This window comes from Fringilla coelebs (assembly GCF_963513975.1).
Source record: "Fringilla coelebs genome assembly, chromosome: 16".
NCBI classification, from domain to species: Eukaryota; Metazoa; Chordata; class Aves; order Passeriformes; family Fringillidae; genus Fringilla; species Fringilla coelebs.
The window spans coordinates 12,095,865-12,111,677 of record NC_140042.1 but is presented as its reverse complement, the minus strand read 5'-3'; the positions used below and the strand labels follow the sequence as shown (position 1 = coordinate 12,111,677).

General features: G+C 38.8%; 1 protein-coding gene across 10 annotated transcripts in view; it reads left to right on the top strand.

The window, feature by feature from the left end:
* The window catches only part of RBFOX1 (RNA binding fox-1 homolog 1), a gene marked incomplete at both ends in the record, with an annotated part of 1,149,754 nt that overhangs the window by 1,097,524 nt on the left and 36,417 nt on the right, over positions 1–15,813 (top strand). For all 10 annotated transcript variants that reach the window (XM_084216436.1, XM_084216434.1, XM_084216442.1 and 7 more), the window contains one exon: positions 6,964–7,096. In XM_084216436.1, the coding sequence (XP_084072562.1) occupies positions 6,964–7,096 (133 nt within the window). The remainder of the gene's footprint in view (positions 1–6,963; positions 7,097–15,813) is intronic.

The following is a 15,813-nucleotide window of genomic DNA, read 5'->3' as shown; positions in this document are numbered from 1 at the left end:
TGAAAACAACTCCAAGATAAGCAGATGAAATTTTGTTCGAACAGTTAAGCGTCTTCCTATAATTTAACACAGGAATAAATAGTAGGTTGCTTTTTACTGAAATATTTAGTTTATGGGGTTTTTTTGTGTGCATTTGATTATGGTTTGGTATGGAAAATTCTAAAATTCTGATTCTTCCCATGTCTGAGGCTGAAATATTTGAAAACAGTGTTTTAAAGCAGTTGTCTGCCCCCTTTCTAGAAATATTTACATGTACCTCGGTATAAAAAGTTTCACCACATTTATGTGAAATTTGGTGCTAATTTGGATTTGACAGGAAACTTAATGCAGTAGTTTTGTGTAAAGGGATTCAATTACAGTGTGCAGTGTTTTGTAAGTAACTGTCTTGCATAAAAAAGTTAATTAATCAGAGCTGTGTCAATTTCCTTGTGCCATGTCAATTTGCAGCAAGGTAATTAATCACTAATCGCCCAGCGTGCAGCAAACTAAGGGACAATCCATGAGTCATTTGTTGTTATTTTTTTCCAAATAAATGGCACACAGAGCCATGAAGAAACACATCTTGCCTTTCATAATATTTTTATCGACAGTTTTGCATGTTGTAATAGACTGCAGCAACAAGCAGCTGTAGTTCAATGGAATATGAATATTAAAGAAACAAATGAGAGCAGATTTATAGGCCATTGCTTTTCTGTTATGTCAGTTTTGAGATTACACTGAGCAAATGAACAGTGAAAAATTACTCTTCCATGTGGAGAATGGTGATTAGACTTGTACATTAATTAGAGATTTTTGTTTTCCTTTTTAATGCATTTCAAATGAGAATGTCCTATAAGTAGGGGTTTCTCCAAAATACAGATTTATTCATTCCTAAACAACAGTGAATAATACTGGCATGTATTTTTTTTTTACAATGGTAAGGAAATAATTGGTCTATAATTTTAAGTATGGTTCAAAAAGTAAATAGCTTGTGAAAGAAAGGAATAGAAGTGACCAGTTGTGACTGTGTTTGATGTATATGAAAAATTTCTTTTGAATGCCGTTAATTCACAACTAGATCCCAGGGAAAATCATCTCACAACAGTGACAGGAGAAGAAATGTATTTTCAGCCTGTAATTTTAAACACTGTGAACTTTCTAAAGATTTTTTTACCCCGAATTCGAAGTGTGTGTACGTACATATATTTATATATCATTTAAATGCCTTTTCATGTTAAATCTCTATTAACAGAGCTTACATTTTGCTTGCAGTGGGCTTTGGTCTGTGCATTGAAATGCACAAATCCTCTTTAGCACAGTGTTTATAATTCATTCAAAGAATGTCACTTAATAATAATTATTACTATCACAGTGAAGGGAGAACAGAGCACACGTTGGGATAAACTGCCGATTCCGTTCCTGAAATCTCAGATAATATCACACAGATTATTCTGCTTAGCCTTTCTCAGCACGCTACCCATTATATCTCTTTGTTTTTAATTTATTGTGTTTCCTCCACGGGGATCCTCCTGAACTGTGGGGATGATGTAAATGTGTCTCCCCGTCTCTCCAGCAGTTCAGCCGCGCCGCAGTAAATTAGCGACAAACCGATTCCAACCCGACGGAACACGTCGGAATTCTCCACCATAAAACATTTGCAAACTCTTGGTGGCAGATGACCCGCTACTCTGTGAGGAGGAGGAGAGATTAGGAGTGATGAGAGGTGGATCTGCTCATCCATTCTGATGGCACACCTTTCTTGGGGCATATGGCAGCCTCATACAAATTCAAACCGCAGCACAAATGTGAAGAATAATCGCCCATTAAAGTGGCTGTATATTTTTATGGCTTTGATACAAAATCTGCCCCCTGTTGTCTTTTGCATCTGCTGCTCTTTCATCTATCCCAAAGCTTTAAAACTTTAATACGCAGTGTATAACCCTTAAGTATTTTTTGCCAGGTTATATTCCTCTTCTTGGGAACTCAAGCTTTTCATTGTTCCTTCGGTCTTTGTTTTCCCAGGCCTCGTTGAGATATGTGTGCCTACAAAGTGCACCTCCCTGTCGTGCTCATTTAATAAAAGATTAGTAAAACAAAAGCTTACATTCCATCTTCAGGGAAAAATTAAGATTTGATTAAATTTCATCTGTGAACTCAAAAATTAAGTTTTTCTTCCTTATGCTCATATTTGATTTTTCTATAAAATCATAAGTTATCTAAATTTTGCTGATACACTGCTATGAATCCTGTTAATTCCAAAGGCCTTTTTATTTGCTTAAATGTGGCAGTTTGCTGGCCATAATTCATGTTTGAGGTGTAAACTGAAGTTCACTGAAGTGACAATGATTCCACGTTTACAAAGTGTAAGAAGAGAAAACTTTGTAGACAATATTAATTGTAACAATACATTTTAAAATAGTATCCCTCTAAAAATAAAAATAGAACAAACAAGTTTAAAGAAGAAATCTTACCAGCATAATGTTCTTAAAACAATTTCATTTAGGCTGTGGTAGATGATTTGCATGATTTTGGATAATTATATTAAGGAAAGCCAAGGATTTCTACAGTTTATTATTTATATTCTAATTTTTTTAACTTGAAAAATTGAAATTGCTGAGTGACTGCAGGAACTGAGTTTTGTGGTTGTAGTCTCATTCATATTTGAATAGCAGAATGAATATCTACAGAATGGATGGAGCCATTAGATGAAAATGGAAACTGTTTTCTATGGCTCGATGTTTTGTTATGTATTGTCCTTAGAAAAGCCTTTCTTTTCATAACCTCGTGTTATCACCTCCTATCATCAACATGCATTTGGAGAAATCTGCCTTTTCTCAGTCACAGATCAGAAGAATTCCAGCCATCAAATTACTTTGATGAATTTAAGCTACTTTTGCTTAGAAGTGGGCTCAGATGCTTCCCTGCTGAGAGTCAAACACATTTTCAACCCCCTTATAAATAGCATTTTCACTGACTGGCTTCCAGCAGCTTGGCACTGAGGCACTAAGGAAGGTTGACCTACAAACTGTAAGTCATTAAAACCTCTGCCCCTCCTGGCTACTATCTTCATTACTTTTGGGACTGGTTAATAGCATTTAATGCTTCCTGATGGGACAACCCTTTTCATAAAGTTCTTTTTATGAAGTCCATTCTTCAGTTGTGTCCTAATGCTGCCACTTCTGCTGGTTATTTTGGGGTGAGGATATTAAAAAGTTGGTAGCAAAATAAATTCAGTGGTTGTTACATATTCCTACTACCCATCTAATTTCTCAGCTGGGCTGAAGGAGCATTATGGGGTTTTTTTCTGAACTCAGATCCAGAGCAACAAAACCTGTTGATTATTTTGCCTCCCATCTCAGTCTCTAATATTACTACCTGACAACAGAAAGTGTGTTTTCAGATACTCTGATTTTCAGAGGGACTCAAATCAATTTTTGGGATGGAAATCATTCTGTTATGAATAAACTCAACTAGTGTTAGACCTCACTTGATTGTAAGGCCTTGCAGTGCCCCTCTTGGTCCCATGTTTAGTTTCCATCGTGTCTGATCCTATTCCTGACAGAACTGCACCTCACTGCTCTGCCTGCCACTCATTGCTTCTGGAGTTCTTTAGTGCTTTGCTTCACTTTAGACATTTTATGCTCTGTAACTTTATTAAGAGAGCAATTCAGGGCAAGCATAGCAAAGCAATTACATTACTTCAGGCTTCTCATTCAAACTCATCCTTTCAATTGCAGATCCTTTGAAAATTATTAAAAAAAAATCACTATCTTGTCTTAGTATCTCCCATGACTGCTGAGCCTCCCTCACAGGGAGGTAAGGATTTGGTAAACTCTTATGGACTGAGTGATTCTCCCTGTTATCTCTGTTTTCTTTCTTTTTCTTTTTTGTTAATAGAAAGCCTTCTGTCTCATAAAAATATAATTTAAAAGAAAAAAAGTTATTTTTGACTCATTTGTTGGTGAGGCTCTCTGCTTTTCCAGTGGCATTTATTTGTGCAAAGCATTCACTCAAGTCAAAGATTTGAGGTCAGTAACCCTCCTTGTAATTCTTTCCAAGGTGTGACTGCCATGAAGAATAAAGAGAATTTAGGATAAATGCTCAATTGTTGCAAAATATGTATCTTAATATGTCTGTGTGAAAGTTGGGTTGGATGATACAATTCAAAGGAAAAAATGCTCACAAACCACACTGGGGGCTCATTTTTTCACAGAGGCATTTCCTCAGTGTCTCTCCACAATTCCAGTTGGTTTTAATTATTGCTTAGGACCATAAAAGAACAACTGCTGTAAATATTGCCAAACATAGGTATTCATTACAAAGAATTAATTGCTGGAACAGAACTCTGGGCAGGACTTGCAAGCCCACAATGGTGTTACATATCCTACATTGCTGGAGCTTAGGCTGGTTTTGACTTAGCTGGATTTTCTCTATCACTTCTGTTCTTCTTGTGAAAGTGTGTTTTCCATCAATATTTAGAAAACTACAGATGCAAGTAAAGAAATTTTAAGGTTGTCTGGCTGATTTTTTTTTTTTTTTTTTTGTAATTGCCATTTAGGTCAGTGAAATGTCTCTTGATTTTGACAGTTTAGGAGTGTCTCTAAAGGCTACACTTCAACATTTAACATGTCTACCATGTCAGATATCAGTTTTTCCTGGCTGTTCTCTCAAATACATTTCCACTCCTTTGTTTAAGCAAAATCTTCTGAGCTTTGGTGTGTTGGGTTTGTTGCTTTTTATTTAGTTAGTTCCTTTTTTTTTTTTTTAAGACACAGATTAACAATCAATTTATTGGAGAAACTTCTAGCAATGCCTATTAATTGGAAAGGAGTGATTTTTTTAAGGCAGGCAGACTGCAGCTGAACATCCTTCTTACACAAACATAACTGCCCTGGATTAGATCAGGTACAGTACAACATCTGTAACAACTGGAAAGGAGCAAAAGCTGGATGAAGAAAGACAAGAAAAGCTGTAAGACTGGAGGGAGTGTGTAGGTCTGTAGTTCTTGGAACATTATGTAAAACTGTATTTTGCATTTTCCTCTGCATATTGTATTAGTTTTTATACAAGGCTGTATAGTTGGAAAGGAAAAGGACAGAAGTTACATGGTTCCAGCAGCAGATCATAACTCTGTCACCACTCTATTTACACTGGTCAATACTCAACCTTGTTGAGTATGCAAAAGTACTTAACAGCATCCAATTTTCACATGGATGATGTATATGTTGTTCTTCCTGAAAAGAAATGTTTTCCAGTACAATTCCTTTAAGCCATCTTAAATGCAGTTGCTTGCAAAGTTATCAACAGAATATCGAGTTCTGCAAGTTCATCTTTATGATTTTGACTCCTTCCTTTTGTATTCTTTATAAAATATGGTATTTGCACTTTCTAAGACATATCTAATTTATTTGCATTGCCATTAGTTTGGTTTATCTTGTATCACAGGCATGTAAATCTTTGCAGCATTACTGTGTAACCTTTTTGTCAGAGAGAAGGACCTAGCAAAGCCCCAGAGCCACAGCAGAAGGCAGTAATAGAGAAATCACCATAATTACAGTATTTGCCTTCACGTGTTCAGAAAGCAAGGCCTAAAAGGTGTGAATTTTTTCATTTTTGTTTTTCAAATTCAAAGCTTTTTTTAAAATTTGATGCTCAATGAGGATTGAAATCAGTTCATATTTCGGATTTGAAAATCATTATACAGCAGTATTTCCGTGCTTGTTTTTTATTAGGGCTTTGCTAAGCAATGTTTATTTCATTTCTTTATTTACATACTGAAAAAAAAATAAACCACAGTGAAGTACATTTGATGTAACCTGATGCCAACAGAGCTGGATTTGATTTATCTGTCTCACTGATGAATTCATTCAAGAAATACCTGGTCTAATATTGTCACATATTATATGTACAAAGGAGGAATGAAGTAATGAAGCACTGCTTTAAAAATTGCCAGAGAAAGCCAAGTGGGAAGTTTTGTATTTTGTTTTGGGGATTTATTATTATTTTTTCAATTAAAAAGTTAGCAAGAGAGAAGTTTTACAAAAGGAAAGCCTCTAATACTGTATTACTGCTCAATTTCTGATTAAAATATTTTAAGTCTCACATGGAATGGTAATTAATGTTCACAGATCCAACGACAACATAAAAATGTCTGAGTTAATTTCCTTGTTATATGATTAAGTTATTTCTAATTGGTTTGAATATTATGTGGATTCAGAGGTGGTCCAGAGATGTGCAACTCTTGCCTTTGAAGGACTGAAAGGTACTGTTATGTACATAGTGCAGCCCCCCCAAAAAAACAGGAAAAGAAAGGAAAAACTCTTGATTTATTACACAGTTGAGCTGGCTAATAATCCATCTCTTGAACAACAGCAGAGCTCTGTTCAGTTGGCAATATCACTGGATAATTTAGATGCCTTGAGGTCACCTGAGTCTCTAATGTCTCACCCCTACTCAAAACAGGGCTGACTTTGGAAGACAGATCCAATAATGTGATGCAAATATCTCTGACATTGTAAATTTGAGCCTGAACTTGGACCTCGGGAGTCTCCTGGTAGTAGTCTTGGCTGAACCAGTCAACACTCTCTGTAATAGTGTCTTCTGAGAAACTCAGAACCATAAATGGTGCTGCCATCCAAATTCCCATTTTACTGCCTGCTGAACCAGTCAGCACTCTTTTCATTTGTGTCCTCTGAGAAACTCAGAACCATAAATGGTGCTGCCATCCAAATTCCCAGTTTACTGCCTGTTGAACCAGTCAGCACTCTTCATTAGTGTCCTCTGAGAAACTCAGAGCCATAAATGGTGCTGCCATCCAAATTCCCAGTTTGCCGCCCGCTCTTTGCAGGCAGAGATTTGTGTGAAAGGACGAGCTAAAACACTTGGGCGACTCCCTCGTCCAGCTACAGGCAAGCTTTTACACCATCACAGCTCCAGAATATGGACTCTGCTCACTGATCCCTGTTGTTTTTTTTCCCTCTGCAGTGCCAGGATTTCCCTACCCTGCTGCGACCGCAGCCGCCGCGTACAGAGGTGCCCACCTACGAGGCCGGGGTCGCACGGTGTACAACACGTTCCGAGCAGCAGCTCCCCCTCCTCCCATCCCAGCCTACGGCGGGTAAGGAGCTCTGAAATTCCCTCACCTCTGGCTCAGCACGGATCCCGGGGGCCTGGGCACCGTTCCCAGCCCTGCTGCATGCGGGTCGTGCCTGCCCGGCACCGGCGCCTCGCACAGCGGCTTGAAAAATGACTGTAATTTGTCCTGCCATGCTTGGTGGCCTTAAGCATTTCAGATGTCACATATTGTTATGTAAATGCTCCCGCAAATGGAATGCTCCGGAACGGGGAGATTGTTTCGGCTAAAGGTATATTTTTGATGATTGCAAGCATCTGGTTATTAAGGAGGTTGGATCGAGTTAACTTCTTTTTTTCTTCAAATCGCCTGCTGAAAGTTGTCTCTGCACCTGAAGGCTTAGTGCTGGATTTTTTTATACATATATTTATTTTTTTTAAATTGCAGTTTGCTTAGTTTTTCTAGTTGCCATCTTTGCCATGAGAGAAATCTGGGGTGCTCCTCTCAGGACCATGGGTTTTGTGCATGTTTGCTTAAATAATGCCTTAAGGTTTTGCTGTCAGTGACCTGCATTTACTGAAAGCAAGTAGTAAACTAAGGAACTAAGAAGAGGAATTCATAGTATTAATTTCTAGTAATTCTAGTATTAATAGTATTAATACTAGAATTAATTATTAATAGTATTCTAGTATTCATAGTATTAATTTGTAGTAATACTAATACTAGTAATACTAATTAATATCTTCTTTATTGCAGAAGATTGTTTGGGTTCTGTGTATATTTTTTGGGGAAAGAAATAATAAACAGTTTTTCCTGTAGCTCTGCAAAGGCTGACACAGAAAGGCTTTGTATGCTGCATGTAACACAAAAACCCTACTAGCATTACCAAAAGATTTTCAGCTGTTAAGAAATTAGGAAAACTTAGCAGATCCTAGGCCAGAGTAATATTTTGTCATAAAAACTTGGTTTGGCCCTACCTCTCTGTAGTGCCCCTGGATCTTTCTGGGAAGGTGTTGGAACAGGCAGTGAGACTCTCTCTCTCTTTCTCTCTCTCTCTTTTTCTCTCTCTCCCTGCCCTCACTGAAATCCTGTCCAGCAGCTCCTTGGCTCCCACTGGGGATGTCCCCCTTGTGCAGGAGCTCCCTGTCTCCCTGCTCCATTCCAGTAGGTGATGGGTGCCCTGCACCAGTTCCCACAGTTTCTCAGTAAACCTTGCTTCCACTAAGCCAAAAGGAGCATCTTTTTCCAGACATATTTGCTAATCTCATCAGTCAGCCTTTGGCCTGAGTTTTCAGGGATTTATTTATACAGGCAGTTTGACCATTCTGTCACACTGGGCAGTTATCTCAAAGAAATAAGACATTCTAAAAACTAATGTCAAAATCATGCCACAGAATCAGGTTATTTTGTAAAAGTGTATTCTGTTGATTTATTTGAGTGTTTTGTGTAGTTTATTAAGAAAAACAATATTATCACCATTGGAGGAAGACATTTTTCTGGAGTTTGCCTGAATTCCCTTTGGGCAAGGATGGTGTCCCTCCCAAGTTATCCTTCTGTGCCATACCCTCAGAGTCAGTCCATGCATTTGTACATGGCAAAGATGGAAACGAGTTCAGAATGCCCTGCATTCAGATTTCATTTAGAATTCCTCAGCTACCAAATGGATACTGCACCTAAAGAAAGTGGACTCTCCATCTCTTCTTTGTTTAAAAACAAATTCTGAAATTTTGAACCTAGAATGGGATATGTAGTGAGATAACAAGGTGGGACACTCAGGTTCATGATGAAATCACACATCACACCTTAGTTAAATACAAAGCCAGAAAGGTATATACAAAAATAATTACCAGCTGTGTCGGATAGTACTGTCCAAAAACTTTTTGGTTAGTATTTGTAAAATGAGTAAATACTTTCTGCCGAGTAAGTAACTTAAATTTGCCTTAATTTAAGAGGCCACACATGGGTGCTCTATGTGTACATGTGTGTGGTATACACATTATTATATTTAGTCCAGTGACTCAGCAGCAAGAATTCCATTTCCAGGAGTAGCACATGTCTATCCCCATGTAATTGTACTGCTTGTTGCCAGCACCTTTAGCAGTAAGTAAGGTGTGTAAGCCCAGGGAACTCTGTTGTAGGTCAGGGCAGAGGTTCTGCAGGCAGAACTCCAATGGAGCTGGTTTCCAGGAGCTCAGCTCAGCACTCCCACTGCTCTGCAGGGTGCTTGGACAGGCTGGCTGGAGCTCATTCCCTTCATGCTTGTGCCAAATCTGGCTTCAGAGGGACAGGTGCCTTGCCACAGGTCCCATCATCTTGCTCTGATGGCTTCCAGGTGTCTGTCAGGAGCCCTTGCTAATCTAGGGCTCACCTTGCCACCAAACATAATTTGACACTGCAAAAGGTTTCAGTTACTAAGCCCTGTCTTAAATCATGTAGGTTTCAGTTAGATATTTAAGTTTCTCCGTCCCCCTGTGCTTTCCAATAAGGCCCTGCTTTCTGAATTATCCATTTTGTAATTAATTCATGGGTCAGTACAGCAATTATACATATCTCTGTTGCCCTGATCCACAGCTGGGGTGATAAAGCTTTGTTTCCCCATAATCTCTTTGGCCTGGCATATTAGATCTCGTGTCAGTATCTTCACTGATACAAGATTGTAACGTGGAATTGCTGAGTGATCCTTTGTTCTCTGCTCACCTATTCTATCCTGTGACCCATCAAAGAAGCAATAAGGAATTTCCATCAGGAAAAAATCTTTAATCAATGAAAATAAGTAATGAGAATGTGGCTTTTGATTGCAATGTGAGTAGAAGTCAAGGAAAATTATTAAGATAGTAAAGAGATCACAGAGAATGAGTCAGCTTAGAGAAGGAAACAAACTACTTGGAATATCATTTGTTGATAAGAAAAATTGAGTCAGTTTTGAATGCTGTTTTGCAGTCAATTTAGTAGCAATTTATTATTTTTCACTCAAGGAAGGGGCCCAGCCTTACAGCCAAGTAAACAGTTTTATACTTAAGTATTTTCAGTCTTTAAAATAAAATTACACATTTTCTATAATGACAGATATAATTTTTATAATAAACTTACATTAAAATCCATCAATGTTTAATTAGAAAATATTTCAAGAAAGAACCTACGTGTAGTTGCAAAATATAAAGCTGAAGATTGCAATTACCACCTTTATTTTCCCTTTATTTCATTAACCTTAGTTCCTGATCTAGCTCTAGGTCTTGTGGTCATAAGGCAGGATGAGTTATGGTGGTTCCTGTTGAATGGTGTCTTCTGCTGTGCCTCCCACTTACTGGGGAGCAGCAGACAGCCTTTGCTGGGTCCCAGGGAAATTCCTGGGCATAACCATATTTAAGGCCATTATTTTCCTTTAAATCAATGAATAGCACGTGTGCTTTAAAATGTGTAATTTAAAAATGGAATCACTGTTCATGAGATCCATGGAACTACCCGAGTAATTAATGGATCCTTCACTTTTGAGAGAGATATTTCACAATTCCTTGAGATAGCATCTTGTTTATTAGCTCACAGAAAGTACTTCACTTTCAGCATCTGTGGCATCATCTCTAATGCCTTGAAATATGAGAATGTGCAGCTTACTTAGAACTACATGTAATTAATGTATGTATCATAAAACTGAGCAAAGCTTGGTTTGTGTGAGATTATTGAACACTAACATTTAGAGTTTGGAAATCTGCACTGCATGGGGAGCTTAACCTCAAAATGGTGCAGCAGGAGAGGGGAACGAGATCTTTAATTTGTTGTCAAGAAACCCCAGAGTCGTGGTATATCTGGTAGTAGAGCAGTAGTAGACAGCAGGAGTAGTGAAACTGAAGAGGAGCCTTTCTGCTTCATCATCCTTTTGCTTTAAATTCTCAACAAGTTTGGTGTGTGATGACTTTGTCTTCACATTCCCTCTCTGCTCCTTTCAGCTCTGATGAAGCTAACAGAGAATTAGCTTTCAGTCTGTACCTCCTCCTCTGCTGTCTTTCCTGGGAAAGCAGGGGAGAGCAATATGCTTTTTTTTTTCCTCTTTGAAAAGAACAGTTAAAAAAACCCACAAAAAAACAACAAACCCAACCCTAAATAGAATTGCGAATTTGTGGGGAGCGTGGGGGAGAAATAACAGAGGCTATTCAGAAACTGTTCCTCTTGTTAAAATAAACATTCTCAAGTGCTACTTGCTCACTGATTCAAAATGAAAATGCAGCTTCGTTTTCTTATTCTGAATTCTAAATTTAAGAACATTAGTATGAGCTACTACATCTACTCTGGTTGTTATGGGTTCTTCCCACTATATTTCCTTGGGCTCATGTAAACTTCCTCTTACTTTGCACTCTGTATGTGTTCAATTGTTGGAACAAAAAATGGGTTTTGCCAGCATATATTGATTCATGTCTGCAGCTTTGTTCTCTGCAGCAATGCCCTCAGTCAATATCACAAAGCAGAAAATGTAACTTGTCCGTGGCAGAAACTGTTGAAACTGGAAAGGCAAGAAACTGGAATTAGAGAACATTCTAAAGAGTTGAGACTGCTTCTTACAAGAGTTTCAGTTCAATGTTTACAGCACTTAAAGTTCTGTTATTAGAGCGTGGAAAAGTGTTGCTTTAGTTCTGTCTTTGGTTTAGGTAAGGCTGGTTTATTATACCAAAGGTCTTTAGTTTAATAAGGCTGTAGCTGCACCTCTTCTCTCATTTGTCTCTTGAAGGCCCCAGATAAGGGTTCACATTTAAGGTGATTTCCATACTGGAGCTGGACAGTGCAGGGCAGTGAGGGTGACCCTCCCAGCAGCCAGAAAACAGAGAATTGCTGTTCCTCAGCTGCTTTCTTGTAGCTGTGCTGGAGGGACAACGGTGAGCTGTGAGCATTGCTGTGCCCAGGAGGCAGACCAGGGCTGTGCTCCCTCTTTGTTCCCTTGGATCCACCCCTGGGTGAGCCCAGGATGGGTGTGCTGCCCTGGGCAGGAGGTGTGGGGTCACAGCCAGGGACCCTCAGCTCAGCTTTGTGCAACCAAGGGCTGTCTTTTCATGGCGTTGATAGATTATTCAACACAATCCTTTTGAAAGATGAGGACAGGGAAATGATAATGAAGACAGATGAAGTTCTCCCAGGATATTATAAAGGTGGAATCTAAACTAGTAAAGAGTTTGTGTTAATATAGTTACAAAAAGTGATTATAAGTGATTATAAGACACAGAGACTTAAATAAGGGAGCTGAACCCATGCAAGTCAGGTGTATATCTGATGACAAAAGGGTTCCCTATTTAGGTAAAAATAATTTCAGAAAATGATTGCCACATATGCTGCTATTTAGATGCACATTTTCCTATTAAATCAAGATTTCTCACTTCTCTGAGTTTTCCTTAGCACAATAAAATAATAGAATGCGACTGAATAAATCCCCCAAATTTGTTCTTTTTAATTCCTTCAGGAAGCACATTAACATCATTCCTTGGGTGCACTAACTCAGATCTCAGCAATGTGGCTATTTTAAAATCCTGTGCTGTTTTACAAGGAGCAATAGATTTACCTGCCTACCAGGATAGATAATTTTTTTTAATATAAAGTGTAAAGGGAGCTGCTGTAAGATGGGTCCCTGTGTGATGCCTTCAGTCTCTTCCCATGCTCAAGACATCTCCTTTGATCCCCTTTGTTTTCTGCCTAGACCCTCAGAGAGGGAAATGGGGTGATAAACCAAGCAAATTAAACCAAATTAACAAAAAAAACCCCCCAAAAAAACCCCAAAAAAACCAAACACAAAAAAAACCCACACAAAAAACCCCTTGGAAATTTATATACTAAAGGAAGGAAAAGCAAAACTTAGTTTTTGGTGCTTTACACTTTGTACTTCTGATGAAGGGTGCTGTTAGAAAATGCATTTGACTCTACTAGCAAGATTCAATCAAGAATCAACAAATGACAAGGACTCTGAATAGAGGAAATATTCTTTGAAAAATCTATGGAAATGTGAATAATTACTTTTCCTCAAACTTCAGGAGAAGCAGAAGGGTTTTTATTTAATATCACTGTCATAATGCATGATCATAGAGAGGAAATGAGATAAAATCAGCTGGTTTTTTTTGTAGTGCAAGTCCTGCTTGGGACTGTTGTACTCATTTGCCTGATTCTGTCACTTCATCTTAATATGGGCCATGTCTAATGATGAAGTTATGCATACATGTCTCATTTTAGTGATGGGTACATTTTTCAGCGTTGTATTTATGAAGTGATTTAATTTAGAACTCAAAATAAGTTTCTGTCTGTGCATCACTGGAAGGAAGACTGGGGTGGATGAATGAACCTGCCCAAGATTACAACCAGCTGCACTTAGGAATAAAAAATTTATCAGCCCCTTTTCATCTTTGCTGTGTATCCACAGATCACGAGAGGAGGAAGAAAAAAGTCTCCCTTTCTGACACATGCTTTCTCAGAAGCATTATTTTCTCAATAGCAATGTTTAATAGCAATGGAGTGTAGGATGTTTGAGTGTACAGTGATGGGTTGGTCTCAGCTGTGCTTTCCTTCCCCCTCTCAAGAGCACAGGGGGAGAAAGGATGTAGGGGGATAGAATATAAGAAAATAGTGTAGAAAGTAATCTCACCCCTAAGAAGTTACAGCTGGGCCAATTATCAAAGATCAGGAACAGGCCTGACTTTAACAGGCCACAGCTGTAAGCAGTGAGAAGAAGAGTGCTATAAAAGAGTGGGGTGGCTGGTTGGGAAGGGAACTGGAGTCAGGTGGCTGCTCTGTGAAGGAGAAAGAGTCAGTGCTCTGAGGGGCTGCCCATAAGAAACACCAAGAAGGTGTGAGACCTTTGAGATAAGGAGATAACAGCATGGAACCCCTGCAACAGGATGACAACAAAAGGAAGATGGAAAAGCTCTTGGGTTAGGGTAAAGACAGGGGCATTTTGTGCCAATTGCCATCATGGGTAAAACAGACTTGACTTGGAAAATGAATTTAATTTGCTATGGAAGTGCAGGTAGATGGCTACAAACAGAGGTAGGACCTAAACCATTTTCCCCCAATTCATCCCCCATCTCCAGCTGGAGTGGCACAGGGACGTGGGGACCCAAGGGCTGGGGCTGTGGGGTCACAGTAAACTCAGCATTCTTTGTGTGTCATCTCATCCAAGTCCTTCCATGTGTCCATGATTGTGTGCTCCTACCTCACAGTCGTGTGGAATGCTTTATTTCTTACATGCAAACAGGTAAAGAAAAACATGCAGTGTTTTAAAATAATCAGAGTATCCAAACCAAAATCAAGGTGTGCTGCAGTGTAAGCAACAAACTCTCTGAAAGCTGCCAGTATAGACCAGGTTTTGCATATTTTGGTCTGCAGACATAACAAGTAGAAAAATATATGAGTAAAGGTCTGACCCTAGTGAAACAAATGACAGGCACTCTGATTTAAGTGGAGCTGAGTTTTCACCTGTTATTATTCCATAGCAAACTTTTATCATCAGCGTGGTTTTATCCATGTCGTTGTGTGCATGTATGCATATTTATGGTTTTCTCAAGTGATTCTGACTTAGACACATATCAGCACAGCCCTGTGGGGTTTGGTTTTTGACCTCAATAGGTCAGTTATATTTCTGACAACAAAATTCTTGTTGGAATATCAAAATGGCTTAGACTAGCAACGTGGCAATAACTATTATTCCTAGATAATAGTTTTCCTAAGTTGAAAATATTGTTGCAGAAAAATCCTTATCGTTATTTAGCTCACATATTTAGCCCTTGAAACAGCTTGGGTTGATTCTGATATGGGAAATACACATTTCAGGTTGCAGAACTGCCAAATGGATATAAAATTGCAGGAGTGACCTAATGGGTGTAATTGTTAGGCCACTGTTGTGCAGTTGGAGTTTTATTTAGTATAATCATTTAAGCTGTCTCTGTCATACTGTGTCATTTATCCTGGAGGGTTTAGAATTTTCTCCTGTTTATACTGATGATTGATCTTAGCTGAAATGAGACTATCTCTGGGTGAACTGGTAACAGCATTGCTACCACATTTTTTTGAGGGAAGAAGTAGTAATGTATCCAACCAACCAAAACAGGGGAGCTCAGAACCACTGGCATGCTTGCCAAAGCTGTAATATGCTCAAGTAGGCAATGTTATTACTATTTTTTTTCCAAAAGCATAGCACCCTGAAATTCTCAACAGACCAGTTGTCATCATTGGTAATGTGCAGTGAGCCAGCAATGCAGTACCTGTGGGTTCTCTCACCTCTGTGTAGACTGAATATTGAGATTTGACCCAGTGGGTAGAACACCACCAGTTTAATTCTTTCACCCACTCCTCTCAGCATTCAACTGAGGCTGTGGGGTTTTTTTTGCCATCTAAGTAATGAGCAGCAACCCTTATTTCAGAGGGTCAGCATTCTTGCAGGAGAGAAGGCAGTGCTTCAAGAGTTAGCTTTTTGCAAGCTTTTTTGAAGCTGGATGTAGGATTGGCCCACTGAAAATTTAATAGGAAAGAAAAAGTGCTGTCAATACGTAGCTTCTTAAAACTAAAAACAGGGGAAGGAAAAAAACCCCTAAACTTTATCAAAATTCTTTTCCAATCTTGCCATGCTTTGCCTTCCTTTGACTAAGCGTTTGGCACACTTGATAAGGCGATGCATTTGGTACAGGTTCACTTCTGATAATTACTACCAACCTCCTTAACCAATGTGAAGAGTGCCTTCCTTCCCCCTCCCCTCTGTTCTTGTGAGAGACTAACCTCAGCTGTGCAGGGGTTGGTGG